Genomic DNA, 18,582 nt, shown 5'->3' with positions numbered 1-18,582 from the left:
GCCTAAGGGGGAGTGTTAAGAAATCCTGATTAGGGTTAATTGGCTTAATACCGAAGGTGTCCCCGGAGGGCCCAAGTCTATAAATAGTACCCTATTGTACTCTATTGATGACTAATAAGAATATCTTCTATCTACATACCTGTCTCCCGTGTGCTTGTTGTTGTGGTTTCGGATGGTAGACGAGATCCAATCTACAATCTCTCGGCGTCTCTTTTTGGAATTGGGAACAGGAAACGGATCAGGCGATCCGCGAATAAGCCATTACTCAACAAAAGGAAATATGAATTCACTTGCTACGGCCCATACTCCGGCCTTTCAGTTCATCATCACTCCCTGCTTTTGGTCGAGCCCGAAGATGCGAACCAACTGGCTTGTTCCTCTTCCTCTCAAAAAAAAAAAAGGCTTGTTCCTCTCTGCGCCCCGTCGAGATCTCATGCCGCTCGTGCCGCACGATTCTCCATCCCCGCTGCAGAGAAACAAGCAGCCGGCGAAGCAGATGAGCGGGACGAGCGCTGCCTCGCCCCGGCCGAGCAAGCAACCGCCCCACGCTCCGAGACGGTTAGCTCCGAGTCTATCCACCCCCCTCGTGTCGCTGGCTCTGCTCTTACTCGCCGCCGCAGCCGTGTTCCTCTACTCGCAGACCGCCGCCCGCTCGTACGAGTCCCGCGGAGAGGCGCGGCCCCTCTCCTCCCCGACGGTGGAGACCATCTACGGCTCGCGCGCCATCTGGGAGCTCCCCGCGGCCGCGCCGGCCAGGGCGGTCCTCTTCGTCGCCCACGGCTGCCGCTGCCGACCGGAGAACTTCTGGCCGCCGTCCCCGCGCTGCCCGGGGTGCGTTGGCCTGCCGGAGGACGTCGCCATCACGGGCCTCGCTCTGCGGAGGCGGTTCGCGGTGCTGGCCGTCGCGAGCGCCGGGGAGTGCTGGTCGCTGGGAAAGGAGGTCAACGGCGCCAAGCGGGTGATCCGGTCCTGGGCCGCGAAGAACGGTCTCGAGGGCCTGCCCGTTGCCGCCCTCGGCGCTTCCTCTGGCGGGTACTTCGTCTCCAGGCTCGCGGCCAAGATGAGCCTCGCCGCCGTCGTGATCATGATCGCCGAGGGCGCGTTCGGCGGGGCAGCTGGCGCGCCGGCGGCGGCGTACCCGCCCACGATGTTCATCCACATGCCGAAAGACAGGCGGAGGGTGGCCCTGTTGGAGAGGAATTCGAAGATGCTGACGCAGAATGGCGTTGAGGTGAAGGAGCTCGAGAGCCTTGAGCTCCCTTTGACGCCGACGCTGCTGTCGGAGAGGATACCTGGGGTGGACCGCGAGCTGTCAGAAAAGATATGGAAAGTGTTCGGGGATGAAGGATTCGTTGATGAGAAAGGGTATATGAAGGATGATGGCCGGGCAACGCCATGGAAGGATGCATTGGTGAAAAGAGGGTTATGGAAGGAGGTTTCTCCCTGGGCAGACCACATCCAGGAGGAGCTGAATCTTGCTTATGGGTACCACGAGATGACGAGCTTGCATGCTGACGAGATGTTCGATTGGATCGAGAAGCATTTGACATGAAGAGGCTATGGCGGATCATTTCAGCATTGTGCGGCTTAGCACGAAATTAAACGGGTTGGAGGATTGAAGGGAAAGCTGCACTGCACCTCAGGAGTTATTGCGTCACAAATTGGTGAACAGAGAAGATGCACGCAAGACATTCGTTCTAAATTTCTGATAGACTGACCTGATGATGTGAAATATCAAATATGTGCATTGCTTTCAGCTGGCTCTTGTGCAACGAATGGGTGAAAAGAAGTATACACAGAGATAGTTCAGTGAGATTTTTCTCTGACCTGTAATATTACTCTCTGTTCATCAAGATGAAATTTTCCAATTTTTTTCTTATTTGTCTCTGAGTCATCACACTCCAAATGTTGATCTTTGCTATGCATGGAGATATGATCCTGCTAGCTAGTAATAACCTTTTTACCAGTGGACCTTGTCTGAATCTTATGATGACATTTGATCTGATTAAATTCCTTTGTCAACTCAATATTTACTCTATTCAGAAGCTCGTGTGCTATTGTCTCTAATGGTCCAAATAAACCTGCATTGATCATTTCATTTTGCTGTAACGCTGGAGATATATGTGCCCACGAAATTTGGATATGCTACAAGGTTACCAATGTCCTCAGCAGATATCTTTTGTCATTTTCAGAGCCTCCTCTGTCTTTTCCGAAAGACCGTTTCAAGTTGCATTAAAACTTTTGTGCAATGCTGTTATTAAAGTTCGGTAAACTATGGCCTCGATACAGGTAGTAAGTCAAATCGTCAAGATTTATACTAATGCAGGGAAGAATCTCTCTATAATCTGTTCGTGAAAGGTTGTTTTGCTTTCTCGTTTCCAAAGTTGTATGAGTTCACTCTTGCAGTGTAATAAACCTTTTAAGCTTTTGTTTTTCTGATCTCACTCTTGCAGTGTTTGAGATCACGTCTTGTTGTAACAAACTTCTCTCTTTCCCTCTTAGTGAAAACCGTGCTCAGGCACGGTCGCCAAAAAAAAGTAGTATGAGTTCACTCTTGTTGAGCTGAACTGAAACAGTTGTATATTCTGGTTATGCAGTAATGTCAAAGACTCAAACGTCCCGGAATGATAGCTTATATAATCATACTTTGCAAACATCAAATATTTAAACTATCTCCTTGCATATGTGTTTCACTTCATCCCTTGAGTATTCTGTTTGTCTGATCAGCAGTTCATTCAGCCATTGTTCTTGAATACCCCCCGGATTAGAAAACAATGGCCAAGCATATGCCGGTTGCAAATCAAACCAATACATCATACTCTGCGTGGGGATCTATTTCCTTTTTTGATTGACCTCCTGTCTTCTCTCGTCTGGAAGAGGTCAAATTGGAGCTGCAATTTTATTCTGCATGTTGACTTGCTTGGAGTTTGATCCTGCAGCGACATATGACCTTTCTTTTATGTTTAACAAATAAATGGCGCATCAACAGCAAGCACAGCATTAATACGTAGGAGTATGGTTTGCTTGGAGGTATATGGCCATCCATATGCAAAAATATAGTAATCTGCATTCTTCACGCCAGAAAATGGACCCAGCAGTCAGCAGATATGTAGAGATGAGACAAGCAAAACTGCCTTCCTCGGCTGCCCCGCGTCTGCAGGTGCCCGCCGCCGCAGCCGTGCATGCATGACGTCCAAGACCCAGGGAAGAAGATGGATGGGGATGGAGATCGAGATCGCTCGATTCGGCCCGCAAAGCGGTGACCCCCCGCTGCTGGCTGCAGAGTCATAGCCATGCATCCCTCCGGGGCCTCCACCTGTGCCTGCCGCGGTCAGCAACCGTATCTCTCCGCCTCCGCGCGCGCCGCGCCCGCACACTAGCTGCCTATATAACCGACCAGCTCCAATACTCTGCCGCCGTGTACACATACCATCTCGACGATCGGCGCCACTCCTCTGTCTGCGCGTACGGCACCTGCGGGGCGATCGAGGGAAGAGACGGGCATGGGGGCTTCCAAGGCGTGGTCGGCGGCGGCGGCGTGGCTCGCGGCCGTCGTGGGCTTGGCGGCCGCGGTTTCCTCGTCGGAGGCGTACGTCTTCTACGCCGGCGGCCGCGACGGCTGGGTCCTCGACCCCACCGAGAGTTACAACCACTGGGCCGGGCGCAACCGGTTCCAGGTGAACGACACCATCGGTAACCGCGCCATCTCTCTGACTGAGACTGTAACCCGATGTATTATTGGTCGAGCTCGAAATTAACAAGGCGCGTGCGTATGCTCTCGCATGGCTCGCAGTGTTCGCGCACGAGGAGGGCGTCAGCTCGGTGCTGCTGGTGACCGAGCAGGACTTCGACACGTGCAGCACGCGCAGCCCGGTCCGGCGGCTGGACGCCGTCGGCGGCGGCGGCGGCAGATCGGTGTTCCGGTTCGACCGGTCGGGCCCGTTCTTCTTCATCAGCAGCGACGAGGACCGGTGCCGGAAGGCCCAGAAGCTGTACATCATCGTGATGGCGGTTCGCCCGGCTGTGGCCGTGGCCCCGGCGCCCGGTTCTTCGCGGTGGACGGCGTCCCCGCCGGCGGGCGCTGCGGCGCCCCCGCCGCTGTGGGCCTCGGCGCCCGAGTACGCGCGCGCTCCGGGGATGGGCGCGCTGGGCGCCTCCGACCACGAGGGGACGTCGCTCACTAGCACGCTGGGGGCGCCGCCGCCGACGGCCGGCGCGCCACGCTCGGTCGACGATGCGATCATCGCCTCTGTGGTTGGGGTTGTAGGGGTTTTGGTGCTCTGGATGCTGTAGAAACCAGAGGGTGTTTTGCCTGTACCGTTCCTTTTTCACTTCCATCTCGGCGCCGTCGTCATCCGAGGCTGCGAGCTGGTAATTAGTTAGCAGTTCATGTTAGAAAAAGACAGAATAAATCGTAGCTAATCAGAAGTTTTCTTGAATGCACAAGGTAACATGATACGCACCGGAGTGCGTGGAATCAAACGAGATAGTGTCTTCGGCGCCGGCCTCGTTGGGTCCATGCTCTCTGGCAGCCTTTGCCTGGCGCGATGAAGAAGAACAGATGGATATACTCGGAAAAATTATTAAATTACCCTTATAAATAACTAGGCAATTATATCTGTGCGTTGCTACGGACAAAGTTGATAGAAATATCAAATACTTGTAGGTGTCCATGCGTTAATTTGTAAGATCTACGTGATCGAATCGTGTACGAAGAAGGTTGGTCCGACTCACATACATGGAGGACTAAGGCTCACCTATCAACGACACAAGACGGACCAAACTAAAAATTTATGTGGAAATCATACTCTCTTTAAAAATAGACTAGGCAATTATGTCTGTGCGTTGCTACGGACAAAATTAGTATAAGTATCGATTATATATTTCTGTTCGTGTATCAATTTGTAGGGATCAGGTGAGGGGGTTGGTCTAAGGCACGTACAGAATAGACTAAGACCCACCTATTAATAACACAGGCGGATCAAACAAATATACCAAATCAAAAATTTGAATAAAAATTTTAATGCTTTAGTAATAGATATAGATAGATATAGATAACACTTTTCTCGCCGCTAGTACTGGTAAAGATCAGACCACCAGAAACTAGGCTAACAATATCTTACAAATATCCAATTAGTTTTGATAATTCTATAATATAATATATTTTGATAGTATACTTATCTGATATACTTGTATGTATTAATATATTTAGGTGCAGCTACGTCTAACTAAGTACTGGATAGATTTTCAGAAATAAATATTTCGCATTCAATATCTTACCATACCTAATAAATTATTAGATAAATTTCAGTAATAAATACTACACATATTACTAATGGCTTTTTACTTAACGCTATTCAACAATATGAATATTCTGTTTAATAAGTTATGATCAGTTCGTTCACTAATTTGATTGTAAATTAAATTCTAAATCTAAAGTGTAATATCGTATTTATTTGATGTACTTATAAATATATTTTTAAAGGCATGGTAGTTTGATTTTTAAAGACAAAATTACTAGTTACGGAGCGGGCACAAGTTGTCGGTGGAGCCTTAAGGCCTGACGACTAAACGCCGATCCAGCCCAAGTGCCGAACAACCGCTTCCCGAGGAGGCGATAAGCAAAGCACTGTCGCAAGCGAGAGCGCTTCGAGCTGAGCGTCATAGAGACCATCGCATTTTTCTCCACGCAACACAGGAGGAGGCTGGTGGAACTGGAAGCTGCGAAATCGCGGGGAGAGGAGGACTCGCGGTGCCGGCTGCGGCGAGGTGAGTGCCCCCCCCCCCCCCCCACCCCAGCGCCGCCGCCGCCTCCACCGCTCTAATATCCCGCGCCCGTGCGCGTGCGCTCCTCACCGTCGTGACCTCCGCGCTCCCCCTTTGTGGCTTTGTCCAGCTATGCCAGCCACTGCCTGGATCACAGCTAGCCCGAGCTTGCCTAGTACCTACCGCCCCAGCGAGAGGGCCGCGATCTCCTCGCCCTGCGGCTAGCCGACGACCGATCTGCCCCGCGTGGTGCCTTAGGCTCTACTTGCTCGCAAGTGCTCTTCTCGCCTTTTCCTTCTCTGAGCAGCCAAATTGTAGCTGCAGCTCCTGGCCACGCCGTGTTCCCCATCACACTCAGCCGAATTTCCGCCTGCAAGCCCAATTAGAAGTGTAGAATGCGTATGGTGCTCTAGATCTCTTAGAGGTGGCCAGGTGGGGGATGGGTCTTGCTATTGCTAAGCTGGTTAGTTTTGGTTAGTTGTGCGAAACTTGGAATTGGGGCGGTTGGCTTACTTCTTATGACATGCAGTGTGACAATCATCCTGGCAATGTATGGTGCGACATGCATCAGCTCTACTGTATAAAAATCGTCCGTGCATGCTGATGGACTATATTTATACCCCAAACCTCTAATGTACAACTGTACCAGCGCAATTATTATTCTGATCAAGAAATGGAACTGGCTTATCTTTCAACTGACTTTTTCTTACATTAGCACATCATATTGGTGACATAAAGAACACAACATATCACACTAGTATATTATATTGAAATGAGTATGCACAGCTGCTGTGCTTCATATATTTAGTTTGAAACTGACTTGTATATCTGTGGGTTGCATTGTCTATTTGTTGAATCCCACGCTACCTTGCATTCTTACATTCATTTTTCCTCCACTCAAACATAAGTTGAAGTGTTGAACTCTTATGTAAGCCATGAGGGAAACAATAGTTCTTTTCAAAGAAAGCACCGGGGAACATATGCATTAACATATGAACAATTGCATTTTAACATCTGTTGGAGCTGTCAATACGCACATTCATGTTTTTTTATTGCTGTAGGTCCTGGAAAATTTATTTTGACTGGATAACTTGTTTACGGTGGCTTCGTGGATATTCCAATGACCTAGCAGTTCCTGTGGAGGATGTTCATTTGTATTTATCGTTTACTTACAGTATTCAGGGCAATGATGATATTGGGAACACTGCAGCCTCTGCATGTGAGTGAGCTGTAGAGAAACAATAGAAATGAGACGGAAAGGCTCAGAAGTGTCACCGAATAAAAGGTATCCCTTGAGATCTGCACATAGTAGTGGCAGAGTTCTTCGCTCTGCTTCAACCAAGGATAATAAGGCAAGTAGTGAGCCTCCAAATGATAGTGCTGCAGTCCAATCAGCTGTGAGAAAAAGAAGAAATGGCAGTCCGTCGGTCAGTCCTAACAACAGTGTTAGGGTGCTTCGCTCGGCGGCAAAAAATAAGGATGATGCATGTAGCGAGCCTTTAAATGACCAGACCACTGCTAAGCCAGCTGCAAATAAAAGAAAAAATGCCAGTCCCTCGCAGGTGGGAAGTATCACTAACACTGTCCGGGTTCTTCGCTCAGCGTTAAAAAGTAAGGACGAGGTATGTAGCGGGCCTATAACTAACAGGACTGCTGGTGAGCCAGCTGCAAATAAAAGAAAAAATGTCAGTCCCTCGAAGCTGAGAAGTCCCAGCAACAGTGTCAGGGTGCTTCGATCTGCCTTAAAATATAAGGAGACATATACTGAGCCTTTAAATGATAGTACTGGTGTTGAACCAGCTGCAAATAGGAGGAAAATTGCCAGTTCCTCAAAGGCTGGAAGTCCCAATAACACTGTCAGAGTGCTTCGCTCTGCTTTAAAAAATAAGAGTGAGGCATGTAGTGAACCTCTAAATGATAGTACTGTTGGCCAACCAACTGTGAAAAGAAGAAAAACTGGTAGTCCCTTGAAGGTGGCAAGTCCAGTTAGCAGTGCCAGGGTGCTTCGCTCTACCTCAGAAAGGAAAAATGAGGCATGCAGTGAGCCTTTAAATGATAGTACTACTGCTCAACCTGCTGCAGGGAAAAGAAAAGGTGAGACACTTTTAAACACAGATAGTCCGAAGGTTGATGTCAGGGTGCTTCGCTCAGCCTCAGGAAAGAAGAACGAGGCATGTAGTGAGCCTGTAAATGATAGTACCTCTGCCCAAAAAGCTGTGAGAAAAAGGAAAGCTTGCAGACCCTTGAACGATCGCAGTCCCAAGAAGGAGTATGTAAAAGTTTGTCAAAGAGTTAGATATATATTGAATCGAATGAACTATCAACAAAGCTTTATTCAGGCTTATGCAAGTGAAGGTTGGAAAGGTCAAAGGTTTGTCATTCAAATCATTATGTTTCGTATCACCTACTCAACTCCATCTCGTGCATTTTTCTATTTGTTTCACTCTAAGTTGATTTTCCTTTTCATTTGTAACTTTTATGCCATATGTACTGAAAGTTTTTGTTAGGGTTGTATGCCAAGAGAACAGATATTGAATCTTGGTTACATACTGGCTGCAATGCATGTTCCTTATTTGTCTAAAATAGTTACAAAATATCTTGCATTGCTCCTCATCATTCATGTTCCACTATGTATTTCTATAATAACTCTACAAATAGTATATAACTATGTCTTTTCATCATGCGCCGTGTTGATGATACAAAACTACACAGTTTGGAAAAAATAAGACCTGAGAAGGAGCTTGAACGAGCCAAGGAAGAAATCCTACAGTGCAAGTTAAAAATACGGGAAGCTTTTCGGAATATGGACGCAATTTTATCTGAGGGGAAGCTTGAAGAGTCTTTATTTGATTCTGCAGGAGAAATTTCCAGTGAAGATGTAAGCTGTTGCATTTAATTCTTGATATCGCTATTCTTATTTAACCCTGGTTGACAAACTAGGCAGAGATAATTTATTTCATCTTTCAGATTTTTTGTGCCATATGTGGTTCAAAGGATGTTACTTTACAAAATGACATCATTCTTTGTGATGGAGCCTGCGACAGAGGGTTCCACCAGAACTGTTTGAAGCCTCCTTTGCTAACTGAAGATAGTAATATCCATTACTAATCCATCCTCCTCTGGTTTTCTTATATTGCCAAATCATCATTGCATTGTTGCTCATTTGTAATGTTTTTATTTGTAGTACCTCCGGGGGATGAAGGATGGCTGTGCCCTGCATGCGTGTGCAAAGCAGACTCTATATATGCACTAAATGAACTCCAAGGAAGCAAACTCTCTATTCATGACTCATGGGAGGTAAAAACCTACAAATTACCTGTACATCAAAGATAAATAAAGGTAGATTACATTCCAACATGATACTACTTTCAATCGCTACAGAAAGTTTTTCCTGAGGCTGCTTCACTTGCAAATGGTTCTAAACAAGTTGGTTCTTCCGATCTGCCACCGGATCGTATAGAGGACAATGATTACAAACCTGCATTGGCTGAAGGGCACATGAATCAATACAGGTCTTCTGCAGAGGATGATGACAAAGGTCAGATTCTGATGTCTCATATTTCATCACCTTGTTTGAGCATTCTTAACCTTTTAAAAACAGAATGTCTGTTTCTTCCAATATTTGCAAGTACAGTGGATGACCTTGCCTTGCCTTCGGAGGATTCAGAGGATGATGACTTTGATCCAGCAGGTCCAGATTCTAGCGAAGACCAAACAAATGAATTGAACTCAGAAGAATCAGATTTCACATCCGACTCTGATGATTTTTGTGCTGAGATTGCTAAATCTTGCGGCCAGGATGAAGTCTCGGCATCTCAATTATTAGATGTGATAAACTATACTGATAGAATGAAAACCAGGGCTGTTGATAACCACTCAAATGAAGAAACCTCCAATCGTACATTTGCAGACATGGAGCTTGATCAAGGCATGGTGCTACCAATTTTGAGTAGGCGGAAGGTTGAACGGTTGGATTACAAAAAACTATATGATGTATGTCATTCTCTCACATTTTCCCCTTACCATTAGTACATGTTTTCTGTACCCAGTGTTTCCTACCTCTTTTTAAATCCTAAACATGAAAGGCTTAATCAATTTTGAGTAGGCGGCAGGTTGAACGGTTGGATTACAAAAAACTATATGATGTATGTCATTCTCTCACAGTTTCCCCGTACCATCAGTACATGTTTTCTGTACCCAGTGTTTCCTCCCTCTTGTTAAATCCTAAAAATGAAAGGCTTAAGTCCTTATTTGATAAGATAAGAGACAGCAAACACATGTAGCCTCATTTCCTTCAGGAGCACCAAGTCTTGTTCCGTGGTTGAATGTAGTCAAATTAGAAAAAGATGCAAAAGGTTAGGAAAAAGCAACCTTGGTCTCTTTTGCCATATACGACCCAAATCTGTTTTTATTCCTTCCCATTTCTATTAATGTTTTCTCCTGCCTTAGCAGCAAGAGTACGAGTCAATGTGTCTGACAAAAGAGAAATCAGATGACGTCTGGCTCTTGTGGGCACTGTGGTGTTGTATGAGTCATCTTGGACTCTTTACCTTCTTCTTAATTTAATGATGTGCAGTTCTCCTGCGCATTTGAGAAAATCAGATTATTTCTGGCTCATCATGCTATTTTTATTAATGATTGCAAAACTTCAATTTTCTCTAGGCCCGCAGGTCTACAAACAGTAAGACGCAGCCCCTATCTTATGTTGTACACAGGGTGAATATTAAGAAAAAAAGGCCTTCAATTAGGCCATGCTGTCAAGTGGCACCAAAATAAACAAATAAATTACAGGGTAAAAAATAAATAGTAATATTAGCAATAAGAACACTCAATAGAAGAACAAATTTCTTTGTCAATGGACCATCTCACTTTCATCTTTAGTGAAGCAATCAATACACAACTTCTACCAAAACCACATTACACACTAAAACAAATTATTGCATGCATGACCTGGCCTTACTCATTTCTCCTCCATTTATTTCATGTGGCAATTTAAAGGAGGCATATGGAAAAGAATCATCTGGATCAAGTGATGATGAAGAGTGGTCTGGGAAAGAACTATTAGAAGGCAGTGGAACAGATTCACATGGTGAGCGACTTCATCCTGCGAAACGATGCTCTAGAAGAGCACCAGCTCGGCAACAGAATAATGAACATGCCCCACAGAGGGAGTGGCTTCATGGTTCTGAAAGTGTGCAGCAAACTGAAGTTCTTCGGTCCAATAGCAGCGGTAGCACAGGACGGCAGTTTGGTCCTATAGTTACCCAGGTATAGAATATTTAAATATCTCCTTTGGTTTAGTCATCTAGATTTTTCCCCACGCTACTTTGTGCAGACAAGTTGAACAAACTGATTGTAACTAGGGATGCAAGTTCCACCTTTTTTGGGTCATTGGGTCAACCCAAAACTTGATAAAATGAACTAGAATGGCATGCTACGTAATTAATTTGGGAGAGAAAATGAACTAAAATGAGAAACCCAAAAACACCAATGGGTACCCACTTGCATCCCTAATTGTAACATCAACTATGGCATTGACACTAGATTTCTATTACAGAAATTGAGGGTGCATTTTGAGCAAGATCCATATCCTAGTCGCGCAACGAAAGAAAATCTGGCACAAGAATTAGGATTGACATTCAATCAGGTACTGACTTCTGCAATTCTGCATTTATTCTTCCTCCCGCAAGAATTTCTGCTGTGTTCTTGTTGGAGCTGTAGTTATATTTCCACTGCCTTAATAGAATTTCCGTTAACAGGTCTGCAGATGGTTCTCTAGTACTCGTCATTATTCAAGGGTTGCTTCTGCCAAAAAAGAAAAACATCCTGACAACCATACTAGTGAGAATAATGATAGCACAAATGTGGATAGCATGCAAACGAGAGAACCCAGTGCTGGAGTAATGGAAAAGTTGACTATGGACAGTAGTGTCATTGTTCCTGAGGAACCGATGGTGCAGAATAATCTTAACCAATGTAACAAAAAAGATATGCCACTTTCTGGAACAGAAATTGAGATGGTACGTTTTGATTTTGCCTGTATTTATTTTGAAACTATAAAATGAACTGTTGCATCCATGCCTTGGCTTTATTCATCTCTTTCTTTCTTTCTTTCTTTCTTTCTTTCTTTATATGCTATCCTTAAGGACTCATATGGACAAGAATCATCTGACTCGAGTGATGAAGAGTGGTCTGCATTTAGCACACCACGGAAAGCAAGATTGCAAGACAAGGAAACAGCATCACCTGCTGAGTCACTTCATCCTGCAAAACGGTGTTCTAGAAGAGCACCAGCTAGGGGGCAGAATAATGAACATACTCCTCAGAGCGAGCACCGGCATGGTTCTGCAAGTGAGCAGCAAACCGATGTTCTTTGCTCCAATAGCAGTGGTAGCAAAGCCTCCAAATATCATTTTGGCCCTATAGTTAATCAGGTATAGAATACATCTCTCCTTTTTGTTTATTTAGTATCCATGTTTTCCTCGGAATCACTTTCCACTAACAATCGGTCCAATTAATTTTAATCTAATATAGATACATCATTGACACTGCTTATTTCTGCAGAAGCTGAAGGCACATTTTGAAAAAGATCCATATCCTAGTCGTTCAATAAAAGAGAGTCTGGCACAAGAGCTAGGTCTGACGTTTAATCAGGTATAGAATACATCTCTGAAGGATTTTGTGATGCATGTTAGTTGGGTTGCTATTATTTCTCGTCTTATTTTAGTTTCCTCTAACAGGTCAGTAAATGGTTTTCTGCTATCCGTCATTATTCAAGAGGTGCTGCTGCCAAGAACAAAAAACATCCGGGGAGCAATACTACCGAGAATGATAATAGCACAACTTTTGATGGCATACAAATAAGAGAAACGTTGGTGGAAAAACCATCTGCAGATTTAAATGACATGATTTCTGAAAAATTGATGGTCCAAATTAATCTCAATGAAGGTATCGAAGAAGAAGATATACCACCCAGTCAATATACCAGGTGTGAAGAGAGAGCGACTATGACTCCCACTACCGTCTCAAGGGAAGTTGGCCCGCCGGGATATGGGCCTGGAGAAAACTTTCTTCAGATCGGTTCAAGGAATACTTGTGAGCAGAATGTGATAACGACTCCTACTCCAATCTTAAGAGTTGATCCACCAGGATATGTGCGTGGAGAAAACCAGGGCAATGACTCTCCATGGAATTTGAGTTGCGAGCAAAGTATGTTTATGAGTTCTGCAACCATCTCAAGAGAAGTTGGTCCTCCAGGATATGGACCTGAGCAAAACCAAGGCAATGGTGTTTCGTGGAGTATGAGCTGCGAGCAAGGAGTGCCAATGAGTTCTACAGCCATCTCAAGAGAAGCTGGTCCACCAGGATATGGCTCTGGAGAAAACCAGGGCAGTGGCACTTCATGGAATACAAGCTGTGAGCAGGGAATGTTTACTAGTCCTGCGATCATCTCAAGAGAAGTCGGTTCGCCAGGATATGGGCCTGGAGAAAACCAGAACAATGGCACTTCATGGAATATGAGCAACAAAAATGGAGTGTTCATGAGTCCTGCGGCCATCTCAAGAGAAGTCGGTCCTCCAGGATTTGGGCCTGGAGAAAACCAGGGCAGTGGCACTTCATGGAATATGAGATGCGAGCAGAGAATGTATAGGACCCCTACAGCCATCTCAAGAGAAGTCGGACCACCAGGATCTGGGCCTGGAGAAAATCAAGGCAATGGTGGTTCTTGGAGTATAAGTTACGAGCATGGAGTGTTTACGAGCCCTACGGCCATCTCAAGAGAAGTCGGTCCTCCAGGATATGGGCCTGGAGAAAATCAGGGCAATATTACTTCGTTGACTGTCTCGAGTGAAGGTGGCCCGCCAGGGTATAGCATCGTAGAAAACCAGGGAACCGGTGGTTCAAGGAATATAGACTTGCAGCAGAGAGTGGTTGCGACTCCTGCCACCATCCCAAAAGAAGTCTTTCCACCAGGATACGGGCCTGGAGAAAACCAGGGCAGTGGCGCTTCAGGGAGTGTCAGAATTTCTGGTAGGTCTGCAGAGAAGGTCGGATTTTCAGATGAGGCTCGGAAGAAGGCCATACAACGGGAGCTGAGGCGGCGGCAGAAGTTCAGGTGATGCTCATGATGGGAGCAATCTGATGCGGGACAAGTCTTGACACCGAATCACTTAAAACTGCAGGTCCGGTCTTGATGGCTAAATGAGTGACGACCTTTCAGTTGTAGAGAAGCAAAACCCTTGTTTTGATGTTGTTGTAGCAGTTGCGTATGTTCCTTTTAGAGATTTGCTTGGTTTCATGGTTTGTAAAGAATTTCTTACGAGTTCTGAAGTATCTAACGTGCTGTGAATCTTGTGCGGTTTCCTTTGCGGCGCCAGGGGTGGCGTAGGGGGTGAGCCGGTGATGTACTGACTCATAGTACACTCATGGTCGATCCAACGGCTCGCGAGTCTTCTTAAACAACGGGCTGTCTGCGTGGCTGGTCCGAAAATTTTCGTTTCAGAACAGCCAGGCCCATCTCGTCCTTGAATAACCCCTCCAAAAAAAAAAACTCCTCGACTATAACGGCTACCCCGAACGGCTCCCGTCCCGTAACTCCGATCCCCTCCCCGCATTTCAAATTCGAACCCCTCTTCCTCCAAGCGCCTGCCATTCACACCCCATGGCGGCCAGCGCCCTATCGTCCCCGGCGGTGGGCCGGACGCCGAACCCGAAATCCGCGGCGGCGCCGCCCCAATCCCCATCCACCCGCCGGGCGGTAGCGGACGCGGCGTCGGCGGCTGCCGCAGCGGCGGCGGCGGACTCGAAGGCGCGGTTCGAGGCGTACAACCGGCTGCAGGCGGCGGCGGTGGCGTTCGGCGAGAAGCTCCCCATCCCGGAGATCGTGGCGATTGGAGGTCAGTCGGACGGGAAGAGCTCTCTCCTGGAGGCGCTTCTCGGCTTCCGCTTCAATGTCCGTGAGGTGGAGATGGGCACTCGCCGCCCCCTCGTCCTGCAGATGGTCCACGACCCCACGGCCCTCGAGCCTCGATGCCGCTTCCAGGTGCGTGTGCGCCGCTTCCTCTCCTAGCCTCCTAGGGTTTCCCGGTTACCTCTATCCTAGATCGAGTTTGCTACTGTGAACCCGATGAGAGCTTGATTTATGTGGTTTGCTTTGCGGCGCATGGCAGGAGGAGGACTCGGAGGAGTACGGGAGCCCGATGGTGGTGGCCTCCTCCATCGCCGACCTCATCAAGCAGCGCACCGAGTCCCACCTCCGGAAGATCCAGGCTGCTGTCTCATCCAAGCCCATCGTCATGAGGGCTGAGTACGCCCACTGCCCCAATCTCACCATAATCGACACCCCAGGTTTCGTGCTTAAGGTGAGGTGAACTTGAGACTTTTCAGTTCTCAAGACCGCAACGATGGTGTTGGTCAGCTGTCTGATCCTATCGTTGATTGCTGCAGGCTAAGAGAGGTGAGCCAGAGAACACACCGGATGAGATCCTGTCAATGGTGAAATCACTAGCGACCCCACCCCACCGCCTCATTCTGTTCCTTCAGCAGAGCAGTGTTGAATGGTGCTCATCAATCTGGCTCGACACGCTTAAAGAGATTGATCCTACTTTCAGGCGCACCATGATAGTCATCTCCAAGTTTGACAACCGACTCAAGGTATGTCCGCAGAACAATAAGCAATCTAGTACATAAGGTTGACTTGTCTTTAGGGTGAAAAATGTTATGGAGTGGCAATGTGCCTTATGAAAATGTCACTGTCCTTGATCATTTGAAGGAATTCACCGAGCGGTGGGAGGTTGATAACTTCTTGAGTGCAAGCGGCTACCTTGGGGATAACATCCACCCATTCTTCGTGGCTCTTCCCAAGGACCGTGGAACAATTTCCAATGAGGAGTTCCGGAGGCAGATCTGTCAGGTTGATATTGATGTGCTACGTCACCTGCGAGATAATGTGAAAGGAGGCTTTAGTGAAGAGAAATATGGATCGCACATTGGGTTCAGCTGCCTCAGGAAGTACCTCGAATCCGAACTTCAGAAGAGATACAAAGAAGCAGCTCCAGCCACCCTGGCATTGCTGGAGCAGAGGTGCAGTGAAGTCTCAATGGAACTAACGAGATTAGACTCCAAACTACAAGCAACGTCTGATGTCTCTCAGCTCCGAAGATCGGCGATGCATCATGCTGCTTCTATTTGTACCCATTTGGTATTACAAACAGAATGCAACTTCACATTCTCTCGTAGTGCTGCTGATGCTTGATGAGCTTGAACTAACTGGCATTTCTTTTCTTTTATTTTTTTTATCAAAGCGTGCATTACTTGATGGAGCAGCTGATCCAGCTCCAGAGATATGGGGGAAAACTACAGAAGAGGAACAAATCCATAGTGGTATTGGCAGCTGGCCTGGCATTTATATGTCTGTACAACCTGCCAACTCCACTCTTAAGCTGTATGGTGGTGCAGCTTTTGAGAGAGTAATGCATGAATTTCGTTGTGCAACATATTCAATGGAGTGCCCACAAGTGTCAAGGGAGAAGGTACTCTTTATTCTGAAACTACTATATACACACAGAATTTTTGGGGAAAATAGCTGAAACTGTTATGCTGATGTCACTAGGTTGCAAACATACTACTTGCCCATGCTGGAAGAGGTGGAAGCAGTGGGCTGACTGAGGCAGCAGCTGAGATCGCTCGTGAAGCTGCACGATCATGGCTTGCTCCTCTTATTGATACTGCATGTGACCGGCTTGCATTTGTCCTTCAGAGTCTGTTTGACCTCGCTATGGAGCGCAACCGCAATAAGGACTCACAATGTAAGAGTTTTTATTTATTTTTGTTTTAATTCTGAAGTTCATCTTGTTTACAACATTTACATTGGTACCATTTAGTTCATAATGAAGTTGATTGTCACTCTCTTTAGCTTTAAGTTCTTTGTGTTGTGTGTCTTTTTTTTTTGTTGGACATATTTGTCAAGAGAAAGGTATGAACTGCATCTTTTCTGTACTAAACATATAAAGTTATTCATCTGCATCCCCCAACGTCGGATTTTATGTTGTCAGCACTCAGTGGTATTACTGCCTTGCGGTTTCGCCATTTGCTAAATGTTTCTTTTTTGTTTCTTATCGGCCCCTTTTTTGCATTAACAGATCAAAATGCTGAAGATATGGATGGCTATATTGGCTTTCTTGCTGCTCTCAGGTGCTCATATTATAAGTTTGTCAAAGAATTGTCCAAGCAGTGCAAGCAGATAGTGCGACATCACCTTGATTCTGTTACAAGCCCCTACTCCCATATTTGTTATGAGAATGACTCTCTTAGTGGCATTGGATCTGTAGCAACCTCCATGAATAGGTTTAATCACTTCACTGGATTTACATCCTTTGATCTATCAGACAGTGGATCAGCACTAGAGGAAGCTCAGGAGAACATGCCTCCAAAAGATCAGCAGCATATGACACCACCTACTAAAGGCAATGAGTCAAAGGACGTTCTCAGAGAAAGCCAGTTAACAGTACCGGAGACACCTTCTCCTGATCTGCCATCGGATATACATGGCGGTAAGAAGAAAGATAATGGGATCCCAAATGAAGGTGGACCAAGGAAGAGGCATGCAAGGATGGCAGCATATGCAAACAGGAATCACCATAACAACAGTATCATTGGTGCTGATGACATAGGCTCGAAGCCAGGGTCATCATACTCCAACATATGTGCAATATCTGCTCAATATTTTGCCAAAATGCGAGAAGTCCTGATTGAAAGAAATGTTCCCTCTGCATTGAACTCTGGATTCTTAACACCATGGTATGTTCAAACATATAATTATGTCTGACGTATTCCTCTTTCTGGTTGTTCTGTTTGAGAGTTTACTATAACATAGACTGAACTTGATATTTTCAGCTAGTTGACCATATCCACCAATACTCATTTCCAGATCGCGTCACTGAACTCGCAAGTCGCAACTCATTTTGTCAACAGCTGTGCACATGACCATATTCAAGTAGAGTTACCAGTAACCACTATGGAACTAATTGATTGCATGTGCATCAAGCACTATCACTGGATAGAAATTTTCAGTCTACTGTTATCCATGAAATTAGCGCATTTTCAACTTCCTTTTAGCACTAAATATTTTTTTATTAACAAGATTAACTGTCTGGCTCATTGAACTTGTTGTCAAATTAGACGCGAACTGTCTGAATTAATTTTTGGTATAGCTGCCGGCACAACTAGTCGGTCTGTAGTTGTGTGTCAAATATCGGATGCTAGCAGGTTGTAGCCTTTTTAATGTTATTGCCTATCCAGTACATTTGAAGTTGTATTATTTGCTGAAGTGTTTCTTCCATTGGTGAAATGCAGCCGCGAAAGGTTATTTCTGGCATTTGGGTTCGAGCTGTTTGCTGTGAATGATGACAAGTTCATGGACATGTTTGTCGCACCCGGGGCTGTTGACACTATCCAGAATGAACGCCAATCTCTTCTCAAACGTCAAAAGATTTTGCTGTCCTGCCTGAACGAGTTCAAGAACATCTCCCGGGCCCTGTAGTGATGATCTTTCTGGAGCTTCTCCTCAGACCCGTATTCATGAGCTTAACGAATCCCCCAGCACACGGTACAGTGAGCTCGGGGTTGTTTTATTGCAGCTGCATATTCTTCATTATTCCCATTCTTATGTATCTTTCATGGCACAAGCTTCTCTTCGCGTCAAATTCCTTGTTGACAGTGTCTGTACGTCTGGATGTTTGTTCAGCTTCAACATTGATATTATTGGTGCTTGATGACTCGAATAAAACTGTTGGCTTGAGTCCCAGTTTGTGAACA

At 46.1% G+C, this 18,582-nt stretch overlaps 4 protein-coding genes across 6 annotated transcripts; all 4 read left to right on the top strand.

Moving 5' to 3' along the window:
• The first annotated feature begins 417 nt into the window (after nucleotides 1-417).
• On the top strand, nucleotides 418-2,013 carry LOC120708035. The gene has a single exon (XM_039993124.1). The coding sequence runs from the start codon at nucleotides 434-436 to the stop codon at nucleotides 1,550-1,552; it is 1,119 nt and encodes a 372-aa protein (XP_039849058.1). The 5' UTR covers nucleotides 418-433; the 3' UTR covers nucleotides 1,553-2,013.
• Nucleotides 2,014-3,448: 1,435 nt separating this feature from the next.
• On the top strand, nucleotides 3,449-4,365 carry LOC120710745 (early nodulin-like protein 1). The gene is made up of 2 exons (XM_039996335.1): nucleotides 3,449-3,693; nucleotides 3,794-4,365. The coding sequence occupies exons 1-2, from the start codon at nucleotides 3,504-3,506 to the stop codon at nucleotides 4,291-4,293; spliced, it is 690 nt and encodes a 229-aa protein (XP_039852269.1). The 5' UTR covers nucleotides 3,449-3,503; the 3' UTR covers nucleotides 4,294-4,365.
• Nucleotides 4,366-5,584: 1,219 nt separating this feature from the next.
• LOC120708033 (remodeling and spacing factor 1-like) lies at nucleotides 5,585-14,129 on the top strand. Of its 3 annotated transcripts, none has more exons than XM_039993122.1 (13): nucleotides 5,585-5,769; nucleotides 6,828-8,137; nucleotides 8,479-8,644; nucleotides 8,734-8,857; nucleotides 8,951-9,063; nucleotides 9,148-9,304; nucleotides 9,401-9,759; nucleotides 10,765-11,034; nucleotides 11,324-11,413; nucleotides 11,526-11,786; nucleotides 11,913-12,200; nucleotides 12,331-12,420; nucleotides 12,507-14,129. In XM_039993122.1, exons 2-13 carry the CDS (start codon nucleotides 7,014-7,016, stop codon nucleotides 13,884-13,886), a joined length of 4,422 nt encoding a protein of 1,473 aa, XP_039849056.1. In that variant the 5' UTR covers nucleotides 5,585-5,769; nucleotides 6,828-7,013; the 3' UTR covers nucleotides 13,887-14,129. The 3 variants fall into 3 exon arrangements, with proteins under 3 accessions (XP_039849056.1, XP_039849055.1, XP_039849054.1); XM_039993121.1 differs by having other exon boundaries at nucleotides 5,607-5,769; nucleotides 9,368-9,759; XM_039993120.1 differs by having other exon boundaries at nucleotides 5,607-5,769; nucleotides 9,148-9,759.
• Nucleotides 14,130-14,357: 228 nt separating this feature from the next.
• Nucleotides 14,358-18,582, top strand: LOC120708034 (dynamin-related protein 5A-like). The gene is made up of 8 exons (XM_039993123.1): nucleotides 14,358-14,809; nucleotides 14,937-15,128; nucleotides 15,214-15,420; nucleotides 15,539-15,967; nucleotides 16,071-16,298; nucleotides 16,379-16,574; nucleotides 16,908-17,565; nucleotides 18,121-18,582. Exons 1-8 carry the CDS (start codon nucleotides 14,429-14,431, stop codon nucleotides 18,305-18,307), a joined length of 2,478 nt encoding a protein of 825 aa, XP_039849057.1. The 5' UTR covers nucleotides 14,358-14,428; the 3' UTR covers nucleotides 18,308-18,582.

Source organism: Panicum virgatum, chromosome 5K (assembly GCF_016808335.1).
Source record: "Panicum virgatum strain AP13 chromosome 5K, P.virgatum_v5, whole genome shotgun sequence".
In the NCBI taxonomy this organism is placed as follows: Eukaryota; Viridiplantae; Streptophyta; class Magnoliopsida; order Poales; family Poaceae; genus Panicum; species Panicum virgatum.
The sequence above is the reverse complement of the archived record's forward strand: the minus strand, read 5'-3'. Positions and strand labels throughout refer to the sequence as shown.

Bases quoted from the DNA above. Each gene is read 5' to 3' on its own strand.
- LOC120708035 (XM_039993124.1), top strand. From the start codon at position 434: ATGCCGCTCGTGCCGCACGATTCTCCATCCCCGCTGCAGAGAAACAAG.
- LOC120710745 (XM_039996335.1), top strand. From the start codon at position 3,504: ATGGGGGCTTCCAAGGCGTGGTCGGCGGCGGCGGCGTGGCTCGCGGCC. The intron at 3,694-3,793 runs GTAACCGCGCCA...CATGGCTCGCAG, and splicing joins CCAGGTGAACGACACCATCG to TGTTCGCGCACGAGGAGGGC.
- LOC120708033 (XM_039993120.1), top strand. From the start codon at position 7,014: ATGAGACGGAAAGGCTCAGAAGTGTCACCGAATAAAAGGTATCCCTTG. The intron at 8,858-8,950 runs GTAATATCCATT...TTTTATTTGTAG, and splicing joins TCCTTTGCTAACTGAAGATA to TACCTCCGGGGGATGAAGGA. The intron at 11,414-11,525 runs GTACTGACTTCT...TTCCGTTAACAG, and splicing joins TAGGATTGACATTCAATCAG to GTCTGCAGATGGTTCTCTAG.
- LOC120708034 (XM_039993123.1), top strand. From the start codon at position 14,429: ATGGCGGCCAGCGCCCTATCGTCCCCGGCGGTGGGCCGGACGCCGAAC. The intron at 16,575-16,907 runs GTAAGAGTTTTT...TTGCATTAACAG, and splicing joins CCGCAATAAGGACTCACAAT to ATCAAAATGCTGAAGATATG. The intron at 17,566-18,120 runs GTATGTTCAAAC...GGTGAAATGCAG, and splicing joins TCTGGATTCTTAACACCATG to CCGCGAAAGGTTATTTCTGG.